Genomic DNA, 22,172 nt, shown 5'->3' on the forward strand with positions numbered 1-22,172 from the left:
AAGAAAAGGGGATAGGGGAAATGTGGGAAACGGAAACAAGCCCATCGAACCCTCACCCTGATACGTCCTACCTCCCTACACCTGGACCTTCCGCCGAGCTCCCCTCTACCTCCGCCTCCACTAAGCCCAACCCGCTGCTCCGGGACCCTCACCCCATCAAGCCCCACTCCCCCAGCACCCAGATCCCCTCCACTGAGCCCCCCATATCCAGACCCCCCTGCCAAGCTCAATCTCCCCACACCTCCCTGCTGAGCCCCAACCACCGTCACCTGGATCTCCTGCAGAGTCCCATTGCCCCTGCACCTGGAATCCCCCAATAAGCCCCTGTGCATCCAGATCTCCCAATAAGCAACCCGCACCCAGACTGCCCCACACAGAAACCTCTCACCCCACATCTGGATCCCCTACACACTTGAATCCTGCTGGGATAAGCCTGCCCACCCACACCTGGTATGCCTGGTGCAGAGGGACAGGGCCCTAGGGTGTTTCTGGGGCAGGCCCAGCCCTTGCACTGTGTCAGGGGCAGATGCAGCCTCACTGCCGAGTCCCTGTACCAGGGGAGGTGGGGGTTTCAGAGTGATCTCCCACCTCAATGCAGCCAGTGGCCTGTGGTCCCCACTGCCACGCTGGAGCCACATTTATTTATTGACAAATAAAATTTGCAGAATTTTAAAATATTGTGTGCATACTTTTTGGCGCAGAATATTTAATTTTTTGGCACAGAATTCCCTCAGGAGTATATACTGCATTAGTAATGCTCTGAGTTATTCTATCCCCATTAGAGTTAACGTTACACCTTTGAGAATTAGGCTGTCTGGAAAAGTAAGTTTATTAAATCAAGTTCTCATACTTTTGGGACTTACACAGCTTGCATCTTCCACTCTCTGGAAACAGGCTTAATCTCCCAGGCTTTGCTCTTAGTGTCAAACACACTTTCAATCTGCCATACCTTATTCTTAAGAGGAACAACTCCCATTAAGCAAGTGCAAATAATAAATGCAGCTGTAAAGCCAATATTAGCACAAAATCCACATCACTTTAAATGCACATCACTTCTACGGGCCACTTTCCTCATATCCCACTGAGGAATACACTAAGAAACTGCACCATCTACTCAGGACACTCCCTACACTAAGACAGGAACAAATCAACATATCCTTAGAGCCCCGACCGGGGCTATTTGATCTACTACCCAAGATCCACAAACCCGGAAATCCTAGACGCCCCATCATCTTGGGCATTGGCACTCTGAATGAAGGACTGTCCGCGTATGTGGACTCTCTACTCAGACCCTACGCCACCAGCACTCCCAGCTATCTCCGTAACATCACTGATTTCCTGAGAAAACTACAAAGCATTGGTGATCTTCCAGAAATCACCATCCTAGCCACCATGGACGTAGAGGCTCTCTACACAAACATCCCACACACAGATGGAATACAAGCTGTCAGGAACAGTATCCCTGATGATGCCACAGCACAACTGGTTGCTGAGCTCTGTGACTTTATCCTCATGCACAATTATTTCAAATTTCCTGACAATATACACCTCCAGACCAGTGGCACCGCTATGGGCACCCACATGGCCCCACAATATGCCAACATTTTTATGGCTGACCTGGAACAACGCTTCCTCAGCTCTCGTCCACTCACGCCCCTTCTCTACCTATGCTACACTTATGACATCATCATCACCTGGACCCACGGGAAGGAAACCCTGAAAGAATTCCACCATGATTTCAACAGCTTCCACCCCACCATTAACTTCAGCCTGGACCAATCTACACGGGAGGTCCACTTCCCAGACACCACGGTGCAAATAAGTGACGGTCACATTAACACCACCCTATTCCGAAAACCCACCGACCACTACGCCTACCTTCAGCCTCCAGCTGCCAGCCCAGACACACCACACAGCCAAGCGCTGAGGTACAACCGCATTTGCTCCAACCCCTCAGACAGAGACCAGCACCTACAAGATCTTCACCAAGCATTCTCAAAACTACGATACCCGCATGAGGAAATAAGGAAACAGAACAACAGAGCCAGATGTGTACCCACAAGCCTCCTGCTGTGAGACAAGCCCAAGAAAGAAACCAACAGAACTCCACTGGCCATCACATACACTCCTCATCTAAAACCTCTCCAACGCATCATCAGTGATCTACAACCCATCCTGGACAACGATCCCTCACTTTCACAGGCCAGTCCTCGCCCACAGACAACCCGCCAACCTGAAGCATAGTCTCCCCAGCAATGACACACCACACCATAGCAACTCTAACTCAGGAACCAATCCATGCAACAAACCTCGATGCCAACTCTGTCCACATATCTACACCAGTGACACCATCACAGAACCTAACCAGATCAGCCACACCATTACCGGTTCATTCACCTGCACGTCCACCAACGTAATATAAGCCATCATGTGCCAGCAATGCCCTTCTGCTATGTACATCGGCCAAACTGGACAGTCCCTACGTAAAAGGATAAATGGACACAAATCAGATATTAGGAATGGCAATATACAAAAACCTGTAGAAGAACACTTCAGTCTCCCATGACACACAATAGCAGATTTAAAGGTAGCCATCCTGCAGCAAAAAAACTTCAGGACCGGACTTCAAAGAGAAACTGCTGAGCTTCAGTTCATTTGCAAATTTGACACCATCAGCTCAGGATTAAACAAAGACTGTGAATGGCTAGCCAACTACAAAAGTTTCTCCTCCCTTGGTGTTCACACCTCAACTGCTAGAAGAGGGCCTCATCCTCCCTGATTGAACTAACCTCGTTATCCCTAGCCTGATTCTTGCTTGCATATTTATACCTGCCTCTGGAAATTTCCACTACATGCATCTGACAAAGTGGTTATTCACCCACGAAAGCTTATGCTCCAATGCGTCTGTTAGTCTATAAGGTGCCACAGGACTCTTTGCTGCTTTCACAGATCCAGACTAACATGGCTACCCTTCTGGTACTTTAAATGCAATGTTTAGCAAGATAAAATTACAGCAAGAACTCCTGGGTCCTTATACTAACTTTCATACATGTATGTTTTTTCCCCACTCCCCACGAATCAGCAGCAAACTCTGAACTCACAAACTTCAGAACCATAGCACAGATTTCTTCTACTTCAGCAATAAGAGTAATCTGTATTGAAAAAGCATGCTGAACTCCTCTTAGGGTGACCAGATAGCAAGTGTAAAAAATCAGGACAGGGGTGTGTGATAATAGGTGCCTATATAAGGAAAAGCCCCCAAAATCTGGACTGCCCCTATAAAATCAAGACATCTGGTCACCCTAACTCCTCTGTATGGCCCAGCCCATACAGTGAGCCAACACACCCAGTGGGTTACGCAAATACTTGTAAGGTGGCACTGAAACTCTAGGTATTAGGATTTTTGGTTCACTTCCTGGCTCTGGGAGCAAATTTTACAGACAGCATAGCCAATTGTACCACCTCCTGCATTTGCGTCATCTGCAGGGGCTGAATCTGGGATCTCTGGATGGAAATGCATAAGCTTCTTCCACTTAAGCTAGAGGGTGAGATCTCTCTGCATGAAAGCTGCAGTGGAGTCATAAACCTCTGTATGCGGTTTAGCTGCTAAAGTGTGACAGAACCACACTCATCTAAGCATCAAATTTGCCATGTTCCTTCTGAACTATTGTGTGGCAAAAGCGATTAGACTTGGCTCAGTTATATCAGAAACTCTATCAGAAATTCTATTCTCAGTTCTGCCCAAAGTGGGTGAATGAGGTTACCTTCTGCAAGGTCTCAGTTATCCAATTTGGGAAGTAGGTGAATAATAGCCTTCCCTCAAGACAGCACTCCTTGGTTTATAGTAAGGCTTGTGGTGTGCACAAAAGACGCAGCAATCAATAGAAGAGCTGGGACTAGAACTCATGGTACCTGGACTTGCAATCTAGTGCACTTTTCCGTAGGTTACAAGCATTGCGGGGGAGTCAATTTCTCTCTCTTATTTTGCTTCCTCAAAATCATGCAATGGCCTGAACTTGGCACATCGGCAAGACTGCTTGCAGCAGGGGCCGAATCTCATGACTCAGGATAAATCTGAGAGAGTTGGCAACACTGACCAAGGTTGCCAAGAAACACAGTGAAATATCTAAGAACTGAAACCAGCCCACCTAACTCCAAGTCTCATGCCTGAAGTACAAGATCATCTGTTTCTCATTCTTGTTTTATGTTTTTATTCTCTCAGTGAAGTCCTTTCCTATCAAGGCAACAATCATTACAGAAATTAGTAAAGTAACTAACAGCCAATTCAAAGCTGTGAATAGCTATTCACCAATAGCCATGCAGTTTTGAGCTTTCACTTTTATTTTTAAAAAGCTTAATATCTGCACAGGCAGTAACAAAGTACTTCTTAAAACAAAGCTTAAAACAAAGTATTTCTTAAAACAAAGTCACCACCTACATTATATACATTCTAGGACTGCATATTAGCTTGCGGTTTTAGTGACATTACTTTTATTGTTAAGATCCAACAGTAAGTAATCAAAAACAAACAAAAAGTCTTCCAGAAATTGAGTTTATCTTCCTTTAGCAAACACTGTTTTCGAAGCCTAGTCAAGTCGACAGTGTCTATATAATAAATATTAAACAAAAAGAAGTCAAAGAAGTTACTGTAACAGTCTGAATATTAATTAGTGATAGATTTTTGTGCCTAAAATATATATAACCAAAACTATCACCAATGCTGGCATGAAACAGTTTGCCTTAGTACTTAGACTGTAAACTCTTTGGGGCCAGGACCGACCCTTTTGCTCTGTATTTGTATGACTATCACAGTGGGGTCCTGGTCCATGACTAGAGTTCCTAGACACTGCAGTAATACAAATATTAACAACAGTAACACCAGTACCATTCCACTACCTCAGCGGTAATATACCAACAGGCCAACAAACAAATGTAAGATTAAAAAGAAACTAAGTTTATAGCCAGAGCATAAAACTCCAGTGTGTGCGTTTCCCATCAGGGAGAGAAAATTTATATCTACAGGGCATATTTCAAAATTGCTGCGACTCCTCCCAGGCAGCCTTGCCTCCCGTCATCTTGAGATTGTACCCTGGATGATTGGCAGCTGATGGGATGTCCTCTCAGGCAGACTGATTATATAACAGAAGGCTTTAAAACATTACTGTAAAAGTTTAAGTTGGTTTACAGCACTGCAGGCATCACCAAATGTTGAGCACAAGACTCTTCAGCAATTGTGCTGTTGTATTTTGAGACAGTTGCAACCTCTGAGTAGATTCAAAGCAGCGGTTCTGGAACTAGGGGTGCAGCAGCACCCCCTGGCTTGAAGTGGTTTCCATCATATACAGGGCTTGGAGTCTTATTCTATAGCTTTCAGCACCCCCACTATAAAAACTGTTCCAATGCCATTGATTCAAAGGGTAGCCCCTGGGGGGAACACATTGTAATAATCAGATTAGAGGTAATAAATACCTGAATTACAGTGACGAAGTTCACATTCTGAATGGAAGACTGCAATGGAAGATAAAAAGATACTCTCAACACAGTTGAAACAACTTAAATGTTCACCTTTGGAAAGAAAATGTATCTTTAATATCACCAAAAAGAAAAGGAGTACTTGTGGCGTCTTAGAGACTAACAAATTTATCTGAGCATAAGTTTTCGTGAGCTACAGCTTACTTCATCGGATGCATTCAGTCTTTCTGCGAATACAGACTAACACGGCTGCTACTCTGAAACCTTTAATATCACCTTAACTGATCAGCACATCTTTAACATTCCAGGGAGAGAAAAAATATTTTCTAAACTACTAATATAAATCCACCCACAGTTGAAGAATTCAGTTAAAACCTATACAGTTAAACGGTAACACAAACAGAATCACACAAAGATAAATGACACAGGTGAGAAGAACTGAGTTACAGTTATACTGATACCTTAGTTATGTCAGATTGATAGTAGCTAAAACAATTATCTTCAGGTGACATTTGGGATATATGATAAATAGTTATCTAATAAATGCTTTTATAAATAACAATCATTCTTTGCATTATTTATGACAAACTCAAGGATGAAGATCTCTTTCATTCAAACCTCATTTGTCTCATTTCCTTCCATTCAGTTCTTCTATTCATACCCATAAAACTAGTTTATCTATGTAACTTTTCCTCCTCTTCTGCCTGCTTCTCTGAAGTAGTTATGGAGACACTAACAAACATTATTGTGCTAGGCTTTCACCTGACCCACAATTTTGTTAATCAAATAGTTGCTAAGCAGGCCTTTGTTATGTTCCTATGGAAATACCACTTTATCCGATTCACTTTTGACAAATATAATCTGGGCTAACAAAAAATATACCGTACATTGCCAGTACACATTATCAGCACAATACATATATCAGTATGTATTGTGCACATAATAGTAATAGAACAGCAGTTATATAGCCTAAATATAACAGCAGTTATATAGCCTAAACCCTTGCTCACTTACGTTAAGTATCCCATAACTCCTTGCATTCACTGAAGTAAGTTATAGCTTGAGCAAATAGGGAAGCTATCAAGATCAGGACAAATGAATGTTTTACGAGAGCAAAAGGAAAGAGTCTTACTCTCATAGGCCTGTACTGGAATGTCCCAAAGAAAGAGGTCAAGATATATGATTTTACTACCTTAGTACAGACCTAAGAGGTGTCTTCATGTCCTTTGGGACCTGGAATACATGTGTTCAGAACAAAGAGATAAAGGGTACAACATGGTACCACAAAAACAAGGTAGAAAGACTGGTTAAATCTAGTTTCAGATGACGTACACAGTATTTTTACTTGTAAACAGGTAGGGTATAAAAAGATGGCTTTAGGGGAATAACTTTGGGAGCACACCTGCTATGTGCTGCATGGGACAGCTTCCCAGAGCCTGGTATCATACTGAATCTTTTTCCTGTACTCTATTATTATTGACTTGTAGCAATAAACCTGACTGATATTAGTTATTTGGTCTCTTGAATACATTTCCTAACAAATTAAGTGTAATCCAGCAATTGACTACGTCATTTATCAACACTGTTGAGTTTTCCTAACAAATTACTTTCTTCCCACTGTACAACAGAAATCAATTGTGTTTTCCCACAATATAGATAACCAATATTCAGACATCACTCTGTATTACATAAAAGAATTGAAAGAATATTAAAGATTTAAAATCGAGTACTCAAAGCTAGGACATGCCTGAATTAAGGGTTGCCTGTGTATTCAATCCCCTTGTGTGTATGCATTAAGAAACAGCGTTTAATTACATGATCACACACTTCCCCCCACTTCCCACACACAGAAACCTTGGCTCCTACATTCAGCCTTTCTCCTGTAATAATGTATTGCCAATTCTTGCATATTTATCACAAGTCACAACATTCTGAGAGATAAATGAATTTCTGATTTTTATTTTCTCTGGCTCAGGATTTCCATCACCTCTCATTACTATCAATAAGACTGAAGCCACAGACTGCCCTAATAAAATGACTGACAGGACTCTTTAATCTTCGCAAGTGCAGCTAAGGCTCCCCTTAGCAAAGATGGTCACCTCCCATTGTTTCCAGTGAGGCTGAAACCAGGCTACTTTCAGGTAAGATGGTGGTCCTTTAGGTACCATGTGAGGGGACAGGAAAATGTGGAGGTGCTGAGAATGAAACTGTGGAGGCAACAGTTAGCATAAATGTGTTGGGAAATGGAACAGGTCACTGAGGAGTTGGGCATGTAAGGAGCAATAGACAAACTAAAGAAGGCACATAGGAATGGAGTATGGACGAGAGGGTAGGAGATGGAAGGAAAAGGGAGGGAAACACGGAGGGCAAATGCATGTACGAGCAGGTGGGGGACAAGAGATTGTGGGGAAAAGTGAGTGGAACAGCTGCTTATCCTGTCCAGGTAGAGAAGGGGAAAGAATGGCAGCTCCCCACGTGCTAGGTATAGAAGTTAAAGCCTGCTCCAAGTAGTGAACATTATGGGGGTGGAGTGGAGGGGATGCTAGGGTGGGAATCCCAGCTACTGCCTTTTTACCCCCAAGGCACAGCCATGAAACATAGGGAGGCTTTTACCCTACAGCAAGGAAAATCCATATTTAGTTTCTCTCTCAGTCTTTTCCTGACCTTGTTGGACCTACATACTGTGTGACAAAACAAAAGCATTTATGCTGTGCCAACCATCACAATAATGAGGTATCTGCAATACCAGGCACAGATTGTGTGATAGCAAGTAACTAACTTACAGTAACTACCTTGATGTTTTCAAGTTTACATCACTAAATTAAATGTTATTTAAAAGATCCTGAGATAAAATGAGCTGAAATCTAGGCTATTTTTGAACAGTTGAGATATGCAACCCATCTTCCACATCAATACATATATACACAATAGACTTAAGCTTATTTTAAGAGGAGTGAAATTGACACAAGATTAACATAATACTCTTACACAAAGAAGTCAATTTAAGGTTGCGTGGCCAGCCTGAACATTGGTATTTCCTAATTTTTGAGTGCTTGATTTAGTGATTGAGCACTTTTTTTAGATTCTTCCTCAGAAACAACTGCTAACAGCAGTAGACTTCCTTCCTATATGTCGACAAAGCCACTGGAGGATGACAAACTTTACTTGTAACCTTGTGAAACTGCTCATTTATCTGTAAAAAGTGGAAAGCAATATTTGCCTGCCTGCCTGCCTCCCATGTCTATGGTTATAAGGTCTTGCTGAATAATAAAGGATATGAATTACACAGGTACCTATACATACAACAGCTAAGACTAGAACTCACAGTCTTCTCCTGATGCCCAGCACAGCATCATTTCCCATAGGCTAAAGGGGTGTCTGCTGCTGTGTCCTGGCCAGAGCTCAAGTTCTACAGCACCAGGAGGCATGCTCAGTACAGAAGGAGGGTCAGTGATGCTGGAATATGCTCATTGCAGAGCAACAGTCCGAGGTTTTAGCAGAAAGCCTCTCAAAACATCTACCAATTATGTGCAAATGGCAATTTTTGAGGCTTATACCTTACCCAAATCTGGTTGAATTTTCATGGGGACAATGAAAGACCCCAGCAATAGCCCCGTCAAGATTCTAGTTTTCGTTCAAAACCATGGAGAAGCTGGAGTTCAAAGAAGCAATTGAAAAAAATTAAAGATTACCAAAACTCTCCCTTCCCCAAAATATACCTCATTCTTGGAAAGGGCTGCACTTTGTCCGAGAATTTCAGCCAGAAGCAAAGAACAAGAACAGAAAGCTTCCACCCAAACGGTTAAAATTTGGCAAAATTACAAGTAACCTAAAACAGGAGTGCTTATCATAGGAAGTGTTAGGCAACCTTAAATACATGTGTGTCACTGCTAGCTCCACTATAATAGCATATCTGAGGTGTGAAGCTGTATGGAATATTGGAGACTGTTTATAATATTAATGTTACCAATATTATAAAATTGCAAGGAATCTGACCAGATATGCCGTGTAAGGTATCTGTGAAAATGCTGTTTTCCCAAGTATGATGATCTTGTTTATGTTTGTATCACCTTTGTATTGTAAGTTATAGATATGTATGGTATTCATATTTCCAAAATTGTGCTTTGCTTCTGGGTGACATCCCACAGACAGATTGGCATCAGCATTGCCTAGCATCAAGCGTAATCAGCTGTACAATAAACCCATTGAAAGGAGCCAGGGTATACACCTTATGACTCAACAGGACTTGTAGGGGCATGCCTATGGACAGAAAACTCTTCAGGCTTTTGCATGCCCAGGTGCTGTATAGCTTGTATTTGGGACACAGGAAGTACAAGCCACATGGCAAAAGGAATATAAAAGGCAGCTGCGCCATCTCCATTTTGTCTTCATTCCTGCTTCTTACCACTGAACTACTTTTCTACAAACTCTGAACAAAGGACTGAATGAACCATCCAAGCTGTAGATGTGTTCCAGAAGGACTTTCAAGCCAGCAAACTCACCAACACTGCTAAGAACCTGATACATGGACTTTGAAGTCCCTGTATGTATCTGATTGCTTTACCATTTAACAACTCTCTTCTTGTTCTTTCTTTTTTCTTTATAATAAACCTTTAGTTTTAGACACTAAAGAATTGGCTGGCAGCGTGGTATTTTGGGTAAGATCCAACCTAATATTGACCTGGCAACATGGCTGGCCCTTTGTGGTTCAGAAGAACATTTTGTAGTGAGCCGAGTTTTTTTAATAACTTCCCACTGCACTGGACTGAGGTGCCGACTAGGAGCCAGAGAACTGGAATGCAATAATGGGGACTGCGTGATTTCTTTTTTTAGATTCTTGATAACCAGTGTGGGGAATCAGGAACACAGTTTGTGACTGGCTGGTGAGTCCGACTTCAGTGTTCTCCACCAGTTTTGGTAGAATCTGCTCTCATTTTGCAGCCTGCCCTGAGGTTGGCATTTTCAGTGAGGGCAGCCCAGGCACCCCTGTGTCACATGTGGTTTATTTAAAATATTATTTTATTGTATTATTTGGGAAATAGTATGACTATGTAATAAAACACTCACATGCATTATGAAAATGAAATCAAACTACCAGGTTTCTCTGTGGTTTATTTACTTATTGAAAATTTGGCTAATAATTATCTGCACTTACGTAAGCAATGTATCCAATTAACATAGAAGGTAACACACTATTGATATCAGCTATCTGATAGTTCAGAGGGGTGAGGCGCATATCACACAATCAATAAACTCCTGTGTAAATTGAAAATAAAGGGTTTTTCCTTAATTGCTTGTGAATGATTGCTGTCTTACTGACACTGAAAATGAAACTTCTTTAAGTATCTATAGAAGAAAATGGTTAGATGCACGTATAGTTTCTCAAACCAGAGGCGAGATCATTGCCCAAATCCGTAACTGTCTGCAACTTTGCAATCTCCTTCCTTTCTCCCTTGGAGAGCATTATTCTGTCAATCACATATGAAAAAAAAAATTCTGAACAGCAGCACAGCGTACAGCGAAAGCAGTCGAGCTAGGCTGCAGACCCAGTATTTTTATTAAGGTAATTTCCTAAATGTTAGGGAACTAGCTAATGCCTGAGGAGAAGCTGTGCTTATTTTGTAAATTAGGCAGAGTCTTAAAAGTAAAGATGGACTGCAATGCTGTGGAGTCTGTTCAAGAAACTCCCAGGAAGCCGGGACTATTATACAGACAGGTCATTGATTACCTACAAAACTGAAAACTGTACAATGAATGACTGGATAAATGGACACAACTAAAAAGCTTTCATTTTTACAGCTTAAAAAATATAAAGTAAAAACTTCAAGAAAAAGTACACACTGGAAACCTGACCACTGTTTCAGCTTTATCGAATTACAGATGCTAAAAGTACCTTGGTTTAAACAAGCCCTGGGAGTCACATGTAGCACATCACCACGTGTGCCACTGGCAGAATATTGAAAGTTGTGAAAAAAATTCTGACCTGTACCTGGCCCAGTGACAACACACAAAAAATACTTCTGCCAAGGTATCCTGTGCTGTAACACACATATATAAAAACTGAAACATCTGTCTAACCTTCTTCTGCTAATCATCCAGAGGCACTGTGTTTTTGGTGTTTACTTATGCATGTAGATAGTGAGGTAGGACCATATCTTCTTCTGTGTTCCACATAGGGGATTGCATACACTGTCCACACTCAGCGAATATATTATTATAATAATAATTATAATGTAGCAGCAGTATCTGGGAAAAGGTACAAACACTGGCTTCAGACCTCCTCCTTTCTTCCACATCACAAACTCCCTTCCCCCCAAGCAAATGAGGACTGGCCATGCCTCCCTTTGAAACCAGTCTAAGTGGGAAGATGTGATCAAGACACTGTTGTAACACTACTGGAACTCACCAAATTGGAGATTCTCTTGCTAGTTCTGCTTAATCAATTGTTCAAGCAGTTAGCCATTTAAGAAATACTTAGGCAGCTGTGGGTTACTGCTTTTTAAATACTGAGCATATCTCCAACAATCTAATTTTCTTAGTTGTAAACTGCTGACTATACCCACACAAGCAAACAAAACATTATAACTGGCCCTTGATTTTCCCCGGAAGAGGGAGGGAAGAGCTGTGCAGTTAGAAGAATCTCAAGCCAGTAACTTAGGATATTTAATAATTAAAAAAAAATAATTCCAGACCGCTGATGTCATATCCGTCATCTAGAAAAACTGGATTATTAAAATTTCTCTCAGGTTCACAACAAGGTAAGTAAGAGCTTGTGTGGCGCCTCTGTTGAAAAGTATGGGGCTGCATCCCTGCCCCAGGTTTATATCTTTGCTAACACTAGCAAAGTGGTAAAGCACACATCTTGAGAGGTTTAACAGGAGAAAGAAGACAGCCACCTGACAAGTGGTAACTTTCCTGCACAGGACAAGCCCTGATGTGCCTTTCCAGGCTCAAAAGACCCTATGCAACTATTAGAAAAAGTATCGGGGGTGGCCGTGTTAGTCTGTATTCACAAAAACAACCAGGAGTCTGGTGGCATCTTAAAGACTAACAGACTTATTTGAGCATAAGCTTTCGTGGGTAAAACCCCCACTTCTTCAGATGCATTGAGTGAAAATTACAGATATAGGCATAAATATACTGGCACATGAAGAGAAGGGAGTTACCTCACAAGTGGAGAACCAGTGTTGACAGGGCCAATTCGATCGGGGGGATGTAGTCCACTCCCAATAATAGAGGAGGAGGTGTCAATTCCAGGGGAGGCAAAGCTGCTTTTGTAATGAGCCAGCCACTCCCAGTTCCTATTCAAGCCCAAATTAATGGTGTTAAATTTGATCTTCTGGACTTCCTGCTGGAAATGCCTGATCAAGTAGGAGGAGTGCATCAGGACATAATGTGGGAGTAGGGTTGCCAACACTATTTCAAAAACAAGGGACTGTTTTCTTAGCACCGCCCACCCCACCCCACTTCTCCTCTTGATATTATTATATTATTAATAATAGTATTAATAATAAATAATAATAATAAGCAGTACTCACCTACATTTGCCAGGAGTAATTTCTTGCCGCTTTTTGCAGCACTCACCAACTCCGAATCTTGTTGCACAGAGATTAAAAAAAATAAGGGACGTCCCTTGTAATAAGGGACTGTTGGAAACCCTGCACGGGAGTGAGATAAAAGACAGGAAAGAAGGAAACTGCTTTTTTCTCAGATGCAAAAGAGGCTGGGGGAAGAAGAGAAGGAAGTGAAAAAAACCTGGAGAAAATCAGCAAGAAGGAGATTAAACTTATTTAGTCAAGAGTGTTTAAAATATATCACAAACAGATTTTATTTTAAAAACTTTAGTATGTAAGTAAAAAGGCAGAAAATCCTTAATTTAGCATAGCAAAAAGCCATTATTGATGGAGGGTCATCAACATTTGTGATGAGCTTCAGGCAATCTAAGTATCAGCAACATAAAAATGTTTGCCAAAAGAAAAATAAAAGATTTTGCTGAAGAAATAAATCTGATTATTAAGCTTACAAAGGAAAATGTAAAGGAAACTATGAATAAAAACTATCAAATGGTCTGTGAAATATGTACACTAATTCAAAATATTTTACAAAACCAGCCAACTGGTTTTCTACTAAAAAGTTAGTAGAAAAAAACCCTAAAAAAACAACAGTACAAACATGTACAATAGCCTTATTGCATTTAATGTTTATGACAAAATTAATTTTTTTTCTGATACAAATTCATTAGCTGGTACCTCAAACAACTACTTCAGTAACAGAGAAAAAAACAGTATCCTCATTCAAACCACTCTTTTCTTATAACTAAGGCAAAAGCAAACAATTTCCTCACAGAATTGAACTTGCACAACTCACAGCCCCAGCCTCACAATGCTAACATTTATTTTCTCTTTTAAATTCAACTATAAGAATAGGTGACACCCGCTCTTCCAAATGCAAATCTTCTGCAGTGTTTTTTGGACTGTATTGTGCTTAATAAAGCTTCATCTGAAAGCAGATGTTCAAAGGATACAGTTTAATATTTTATGTGACAAATATTGTATTACCACTAACATATTACTTTAAAAAGTAGTTTCTGGTGTGGAAGTTTGTAAACATCCACCGATCCATGCTACAGCTAGAAAGAGGCCAGGAAACAATACTCATTCCTAATTTCCAGCACAAATCAGAAACAATACTTGAACACAGATCTTCTCTATCATGTATTGAGTCACACTGAAAATTGGGTGTTTTGGTCTGTATTTCAACTATCTTCTGCTTCAACAATTGGCAACTGTAAAGTTGTGGGTAGGGTAGGAAGAATCCTATTGCATGAGTAGTCTCAGACAACCAAAAATCCAGTTAAGAGACAAAAAATTAATTTCTGATAGATAAACTGTTAATCCTTCATTTTCATCCTGAATGCCTGACTAGAGTTTGATCTGCTGGCCTCTTGCTTCCACTTCCTAGTGAACATGACCAACCTGCAAAACAAACAGGCGCTTGCTGGGGTTTGCTATTATACAGTTTTTTCAGCTACTTATGGTGTTGCCCCCTCCCGTCTTGGGAACAATGGGATAGCTCGTTTCTGCTCCCAACCTCCCTGCAACCACAGGCCTGGGAAAGGGCAGAAGAGAAGCCTGCCAGAGCTGCCCCCCAAGGGAGAGACGACCCCACCCCCACCCTCGAGCTGCAGGAGGAGCAGAATTGATGTGGGGACTGGGGATAAACGGATGTGGGAGCTGGGAGTCTGAATTAATTGCTGGCCTGGAGGGTTAGGGGGTAGGGGACACAATTAATTAGAATTTTGGGGAGAAGCTGGAAGCTCTGCACCATTAGGCAGTCAGTGAGAGCTCCAACCCAGGGGCCAAAGTTACTTTATTCAATGCATTTACAAGAGTTGGCAACACTTACTGTCACACACATTGGAGGTGGGCAGAGGGAATCTCCCCCCCCCCCGCCAAAAAAAAAAAAAAAAAAAAAACCAAGAGACAGACCAAAACACACAATGATAATCTTTTTTTAAAAATGTATGATTGGGGGGCAGGGATCTGACTCGATTTTTGAACTACTGGGCTTGGCAATACTATAGCTGAATTCCATATGGACTTTGGGAAGAGTTCACATTAATTATTATGTATATGCCTTCTCAAAGCACAGAATCCTGCACAACAGTTCTTTCGTAGAGATTACATGAAACTGTGGCAAAATTAAGGCCAGTTTTCATTTTCAGTCTCAGGTGGGGCATGTTAGTCAGTCAGTGCAACCAGGGTTTTTAATTGTAGGTCAAATCAGATCAGCAGTTTGCCCTTAAAAGAGAGAGCGAACATACATAGAACTCAATTTTAACTAACAACCTATGTAGAGAAATCACTCAGATTAGGACTATGGTGATTTAAAAATAAACCAAGACCATATTTAAGATGCAGCATTTCTCGTTACTTAGCTACAAATTATGTACAGTATGTAAATCTTAAACTATCTTAGATAAAACCAAAAACATGTAATTCAATGGCTATCCATAGAAACTCACTGTCTGGCCACCATGGCAAAATGGCAAATTATGGTCAAGGTTAAGATTTTGTCACAGATAGGTTTACTAAAAGTCAAGGATAAGTCACAGGCAATAATACAGACTAACACGGCTGCTACTCTGAAACCAGGCAATAAAGAAAAATTCACGAAAGCCTGTCCCTGACTTTTACTAAAAATATCCATGATAAAATGGGAAGGTACTAGGCAGATGCCAAGTAGCAGGGAGTTCCAGCTCCCCCACCTGAGGCAGGGAACTGCGGGGTTTCCCCCTGCTGCTGGCGGGGGCCGGGGAGCTGCGGGGGTCTCCCCTGCTACCAGTGGAGGCCAGGGAGCTCCAGGTGTCCCCCATGGCGCCAGAGCTGAGGGGTACCCAAGGGTGTACCTATTACAACACTGTTGTCCCTTGTTATGGTTTAAAAACATAATTCAGTGATACAATGTAAATGGGTCTTAACCATGTGTTTATAATTTAAATTTAGCTTAAGCACATACATATAGGAACAAAAAATTTCATTTCAAGTATTAAATTACTTCTACTTCTATGTCTCTATTTTCATGTCTCTTTATAGAACAAGGAAACTGTTACTGGTATTTAATTTTGAATGTGTGATTCATGCAATTGCTTATGCAAAAGTACTTAAAAACCTAGAAACCCTGTTTTCTTTCTTGGGGTGGATGAAAATTAGACCACTAATAATATATCTTAGTTATATGTTCCTTAACATATTTAGTCTTCTCATGTCAATATTTACATCTTGATATTTAAAATGCAATAAAATTAAACACACGCACTGCCAGTCCTGACAACGATAAAACTCCTACTAACTTCAACGGAAGCAGGTTCAGACCCCAAATTTTCTACTGCTGAGTACAATACTCATGACAATTTGAAGACCTACAGAGATTCATTATTTATTTTGTTTCTCCATGTAAAGTCCAATACAGAGAAAGGTAGTCTAGATTTTAATTTCACATTTTCTATCCAAATTCACTTAAGTGTCTTCTGGCCGAAGGCTGAGTAACATTTCTGTGAAGTTTCAAAGAACCCAATCCACCTTTGATTATGCAAAGTCACTGCAGTCTTACTTTCTATGCCAGCTCAGCATTTAACCGTATGCACACACAACACTTTGCCTCAAAAGTGTGTAATATTCACAGAAGAAATTAGTGTTTTCAATGTGCTTAATATTTCTACATGTCATGTGTTAAACAAGTTTTTTTAAAATTTGGAAGAAAATTTTAGACAATTGCACTTCCATGAAGCAAATAAATGGCCATTATGTCTGCCCCATGAGAGCAGTTAAATGATTTTCAAGGCCATAATCTAAGTTGCCTGAAGGAAATAGAGCTTGTTCACTGAGCAGTCACAAAATCTGGGAAGCATTTCTTGTTTTAAGTATTAGTAGCAACATATTGTAAAGGTTACTGAGACAGTATATATGTATGAGGTTTACACAAATAAAAAAAAGATACAGAAAACAGGATTTCAGACATGTTACTCATATCAACTATAGCACTGTTCTAGAAATTCTGAATATTTTAATGAAACCATATAGAGATTAGCATTTCAAAATGAAGTTCTTCTGACCATCCCTCACACGTGTTTATTTTCTAACATCTGGTTGCCTACTTTTTCTTTTATCTTCTGTTTTACATAAAGGTATTGGAGTTGTCACCGAGGACTGTGAAAGAAATATTAAATTTCTTCCTACAGTATTTATAGAAGTATACTTTAGCAACCTGCCAACTCCAGTTACTGATTCCATGGCATATGTTGTGTAGGGTTCTTCTCAATCATCATCCCTCTTTCAAATAATTCCTTCATTATCTGCCATACGAAGAACTAAAGACTTTCTTTTTTCTGCAGCAGTAGTTTTTAGTCAGTGATGCATGGCATCAAACTGGTGTATTTTGAATACTTCACATTAAAGTCACCCAAAAGCCTTAGTGACAGCTAAACCAGAGATTTGCAGTGTACAGTTGCAGACTACAGTTTAAAGTACAGTATAAAATACTACTAGATCTCACTCACTTGTCTCCCTACTGGCCTAGAAAGTAGGTTACATTCAAATAATTCCAGACTTAAAAAATGAAAAATACTCTTGGGACATGAAAAAAGAATGATACTTATCCTATTTCCATAAAATTGTTATAAACATACTCAAAACACAGAGCATTTCATTAAATGTCAATCAGCAGGTGGCTCAAATATTCTACAACTCTCAGTAATGAATAGCTATTTTCCCTTATGTGCATTTGTAAATTTAAATACAATGCTTCTGAAGATTTATAAACGCTGTACCCTATAAACTGACACAGAAGCAACTGCTCTGTCCATAACCTTTACTGATTTAATATTTAAACCTGATAGACTCTACTTACCCTATACCTGACTCCAGGCCTGTTTAAAAATACAATGTATAATTAGGGATCATTGGAACATAATAGGTCTGATTTTCTCTTCACTGATGAGGCAGCAGTAACTTCACTGAAGCTTAGGGTTCCCACCCTCCAGGATTGGCCTGGAGTCTCCAAGAATTAAAGATTAATCTTTAATTTAAAATGTCACGTGAAGAAATCTCCAGGAATATATCCAACCAAAACTGGCAACCCTACTGAAGCTAAGTCAGAGATAGTACAAAATTCAGAAATTGTTCATGAAATCTGCATACTTACAGTAACTGGGCTTGCTTTTTCCTTTCCTATATTTTAAAATTTGGAAGTTTACACCATCTGTAAAAGAAAATTAACACAAGGTTTTATTTGAACAGTTCAATGGTAATATTTCCTCTAAATTATTCTAAAATAGACTGTCTAAAATATGAAGTTTGTAGTACTCTAAATAATATTACCATTATAGAAAGCAATATCCAAATATTTTTTCGCAATATTTCATCTGTCTTCCACATTATGATTTTCCATGACTAGGGCTATGATTTTGTCACGGAGGTCACGGAATCCGTGACTTCAGCCTCGGTGACTGGGAGCTGCAGGGTCCCGCCACCTCCTGCAGTAGCAGAGAGCTGTAAGGTACTCCCGACTGGGAGGCAGCAGGCCCCCAAGCTCCCAGGCACCCTGGACAGTGGGGGTACCCCAGCAGCTCCCCTGGCATATCCATGGGGTGGGGGATACCCTGGCAGCTCCCCACTGCAGTGGCAGCAGGGGGATTCCCACAGCTCCCCACCACTGGGGAGGGGGTAGGGGGACCTTGCAGCTCCCCTCTGCCATTGGGGGCAGGGGATCCTGGAGCTCTGAGTTCCCACGGGTGGTGGGGGCCCCGGAGCTCCAAGCCCCCCCACAGCTGCCCTGTCCCTTGCACCAAAATAGTGTTAGTTCAAGTAAGACTATCCTATAAATAGGGCCCTTTGTTCTCATTTTTATTTTATTTTATTTTTCCCAGGAATTTATCAGTGTTTATTACCACAAGAACAAAAACAGGTGAAAATCAGTGCAAAAAACTACTATTAATTTTTCTGGGTAAACATCAGCGTTTATTTTGGTGAACAGAAAGACAGGGGGAAAAGTATTCAGTAGATTAATGCTTTGAACTCCGATCATCAATGTGGTTTGCCGCAGAACTAGAACAGAACTCAACTCAAAACACAATGCCACCTCTAAGTTTAAGAAAACAATATCTCTCTAATCCCCAAATAAAACTTTTCATTTGAATAAACAGTTTACTGTTGTAGACTTAGAACTAATTGCTTTTAAATATTTACATTTAATAATTAAGACGCACCATTTGCAGCACATGCACTCAACTTCATCCTTTTCTCCTGTTTTTGTTTTTTCAAACTTTCAAATACTGTACGACTTTGTGTTCTGAAACATATTCTGATACAGATTTTCATTCTCTTTCCATTTTAGTGTGTCAGATCTTTAAACCGTTATCTGCGAACAGCTTGAAACGTGTACGTGGTGGGTGTGAGATTCATCAGTACATTCAGATGTGCACGCGCTACAGAGCTCACATGCGTGCCTGTTTATTGTGTGTATCTTCCAGACTAATACACACCCTTCCTTCAACAGGCAGCTTTGCATAAACACACAGACTAATGTATGATTGTAATACATTTATCTCATGCAATGTATTCTAGTTTCCTAATAAAACAAGTTATTTTTTATATATTTGAATGATTAAAAAGTAGGGTGAAAATCAGAAAAAAATGAATAATACTTTTTGTAAAACCTGGGAATTTTTTGGTAAAAATCAGTTTAAACTGAAATTCAAGGGTCTTACCTATAAATTAAAGATGTGACCTTTGGTCCAGGTAATATTTCACAATCTATCAAAACACAACTGGCTATGTACAGTGCCACACAGCTCCAATTTATTTTACTCTGCCTCTGAAAATTACTAATTGCTCCAAAGCCTGTGACCATACAGCCCTTTCTGAATTGTGTAACATTATACATCTCCATGTTGCTCTCAACATTTAAAAAAAGAAAACAAAACAAAACAAAACAAAAAACTTACTGAAAGAGATGATTTGAGCTGGATTAGAAACCAAAAAGCTGCTTAAATCCTTTACTTACTGGATACACATGCACAGACATTTGAATAACGATTTAATCAACTAATGGAGGTACGATATTCGAAAGAGTATACTGGTAAGTGGACAAGGTTTACACATCAAAGTAGCTAAAAACCCTGTAAATCCTGAGGGAATTGGAAGAGAGGAAGATGCCAAGCTATATTATCCCCCTCTTATCTGTTGAACACATATGTAGCCCCAAATAAATTCTAACACTGAACAGGGAACTAAAATCTGTGGTTGGTGGATGCTGCAGCTTCATGAATATTAGCTGGAATAAAATCCAAATCAGTGTGATTGTTAATGAAAGTAAGGTGATAAAGTCTGAGAGTTTTGGCTGCACTCTGGCCTGGTGAAGATGCCTGTACAAGCTTGCTGGCATTTGCTTCTGCTGAAAGAAGTCCTGAAAGCTTCTGAAGCCACAGCTCCATCACATTTGGGGAAGGCAGGGAGAAAGAAGCATGTTAAAAAGATGACACAGAAATATAGTACGATGACAGACAACAATGTAGAGCATAGCAATTTATATACCATGCACTTGTAGTTTTGATTTTTGATTAATGAAGCAGCAGTGGTAATAGGGTATAACTGAGGGACTGTCTACATTTAAAATGTTGCAGTATAGATACTACCTATGCCGATGAGAGGGATTTTCCCATCGGTATAGTAATCCACCTCCCTGCTTACATGGGGACTTAGGTCACCTTAACTATGCTGCTCAGAGTGTGGATTTTTCACACCCCTGACCAATGTAGTTAAACCGATTGAAGTTTCTACTGCAGACCAGGCCTGAGATACAGTGATATTCCTAAACCAACTGTCAGCAATAAAGACTGGTAAAAATGTTGAAAAGAGAAGTTGAGACATGCCAAATAACCTATTTTCTTCACGTATATAGAAGCAGAGCATCCTCAGATTCATCAATACAGTGCAGGAACCTGTTTTGGGGTTTGTTTTTTCAGATGATTGACATCAGTACTGTATACCTTAGTGTACAGAACCCAGAATGGTAGCATTTTTATATAATTCATCCTAGTACAGTTAAAGCATTGAAAAAAATCAGACAAATTGAGGTTCATTTAAAACAGTGTGTTCCAAAGTATGGGGAGTACAAAGGACTATCGAAAGGGGTGTTGCTGGGACTCCACTGTGCTCCAGTCTCAGCTGTCTTTTTTAACATTAGTCTTCACCTGTTATGGTAGCAAAGAAAACCTTGCCACCCAACCCGCAGGTAACCGATGCGGTGATGTCTGCCTGAAATAACAGCTCTTAGTGAACAGCCCCAGTCATTTCAATGGATGCTAATTCAGATGCCAATGATGATACTTCAAAATGTCAACTTTGTGAACAATTTTGTTAATTGAAACCTGTAAAAACAAGAAGCAGCATCACAATATGAGTATCTACACAATCTACTCTGAGTGACTGTTAATTTTGCCTTGGCCTTCAATACCACATGGTAGGGATGAAGGGAGATGTGTCTGGTTTCATTTTCCTGAAGGAGGCCTCAATTTTCAAAAGGCGGCAAACACTGACTGAAGCCATGCATGATTTATAATTCCAGAAATGAAAGGGTGAGAAAAATATTTTTAAAAACTCTAAACTTAAAGAATCTGTTAGAAAGATAAAAATCCACATGGAAGGTTATACAAATTGTCAGAAAGACCCTTGTAACTATTAAAACCTGCCATGTAAATAATACTGACATTTTGAAATACTAAGAGAAAAAATGCTCTGGCCTTTTTTGGAACTTATACAACATTGTTTAAAAGTGTTATATTCGTTGCGTTCTGTCCATTCTGTACAGCACAAATACTTAAATGATTTTTTTTAAAAGCAAGTGCAGTATTAGCTGACCTAAAATGACATGGCAGTTCAATCTTCAATTTAGTTTTACAAATACCTACATTCACAAGTTCTTACTATGGGAATACTCAAAAGCCCATGAGAAATCCTGATTAAACATGGATGTTATTTTAGGTGGTACAATAAGAGCAAAAAATTTTGCTTTGAGATGTGGATATATTTTATAGCATCAAGGGCAAAAATAAAGCAACTTCAAACATGTTTTTTTTTTTAAAAGTGCTCCAGGCTGAATTATTCTTCAAAAACCAAGTTATAAACCCATATGGGGTCTAA

At 40.1% G+C, this 22,172-nt stretch overlaps 1 protein-coding gene across 8 annotated transcripts in view; it reads right to left on the reverse strand.

Annotated features, from left to right (window-relative positions):
- The window catches only part of SGMS1 (sphingomyelin synthase 1), a 221,983-nt gene that overhangs the window by 37,306 nt on the left and 162,505 nt on the right, over window positions 1–22,172 (reverse strand). For 2 of the 8 annotated variants that reach the window (XM_074959009.1, XM_074959010.1), the window contains 3 exons: window positions 18,175–18,231; window positions 13,011–13,195; window positions 5,470–5,508 (listed from right to left, as the gene is read on the reverse strand). Coding sequence is in view for 1 of the 8 variants with exons in the window: in XM_074959019.1 (XP_074815120.1) it covers window positions 13,011–13,227; window positions 18,175–18,231 (274 nt within the window). In the remaining 7 variants the exon portion in view is untranslated. Of the gene's footprint in view, window positions 1–5,469; window positions 5,509–5,933; window positions 6,596–13,010; window positions 13,228–18,174; window positions 18,232–22,172 lie in introns of those variants that run through there. The other 6 variants (XM_074959016.1, XM_074959013.1, XM_074959019.1 and 3 more) reach the window with 5 other exon arrangements.

This window comes from Natator depressus, chromosome 7 (genome assembly GCF_965152275.1).
Source record: "Natator depressus isolate rNatDep1 chromosome 7, rNatDep2.hap1, whole genome shotgun sequence".
Taxonomy (NCBI): domain Eukaryota; kingdom Metazoa; phylum Chordata; order Testudines; family Cheloniidae; genus Natator; species Natator depressus.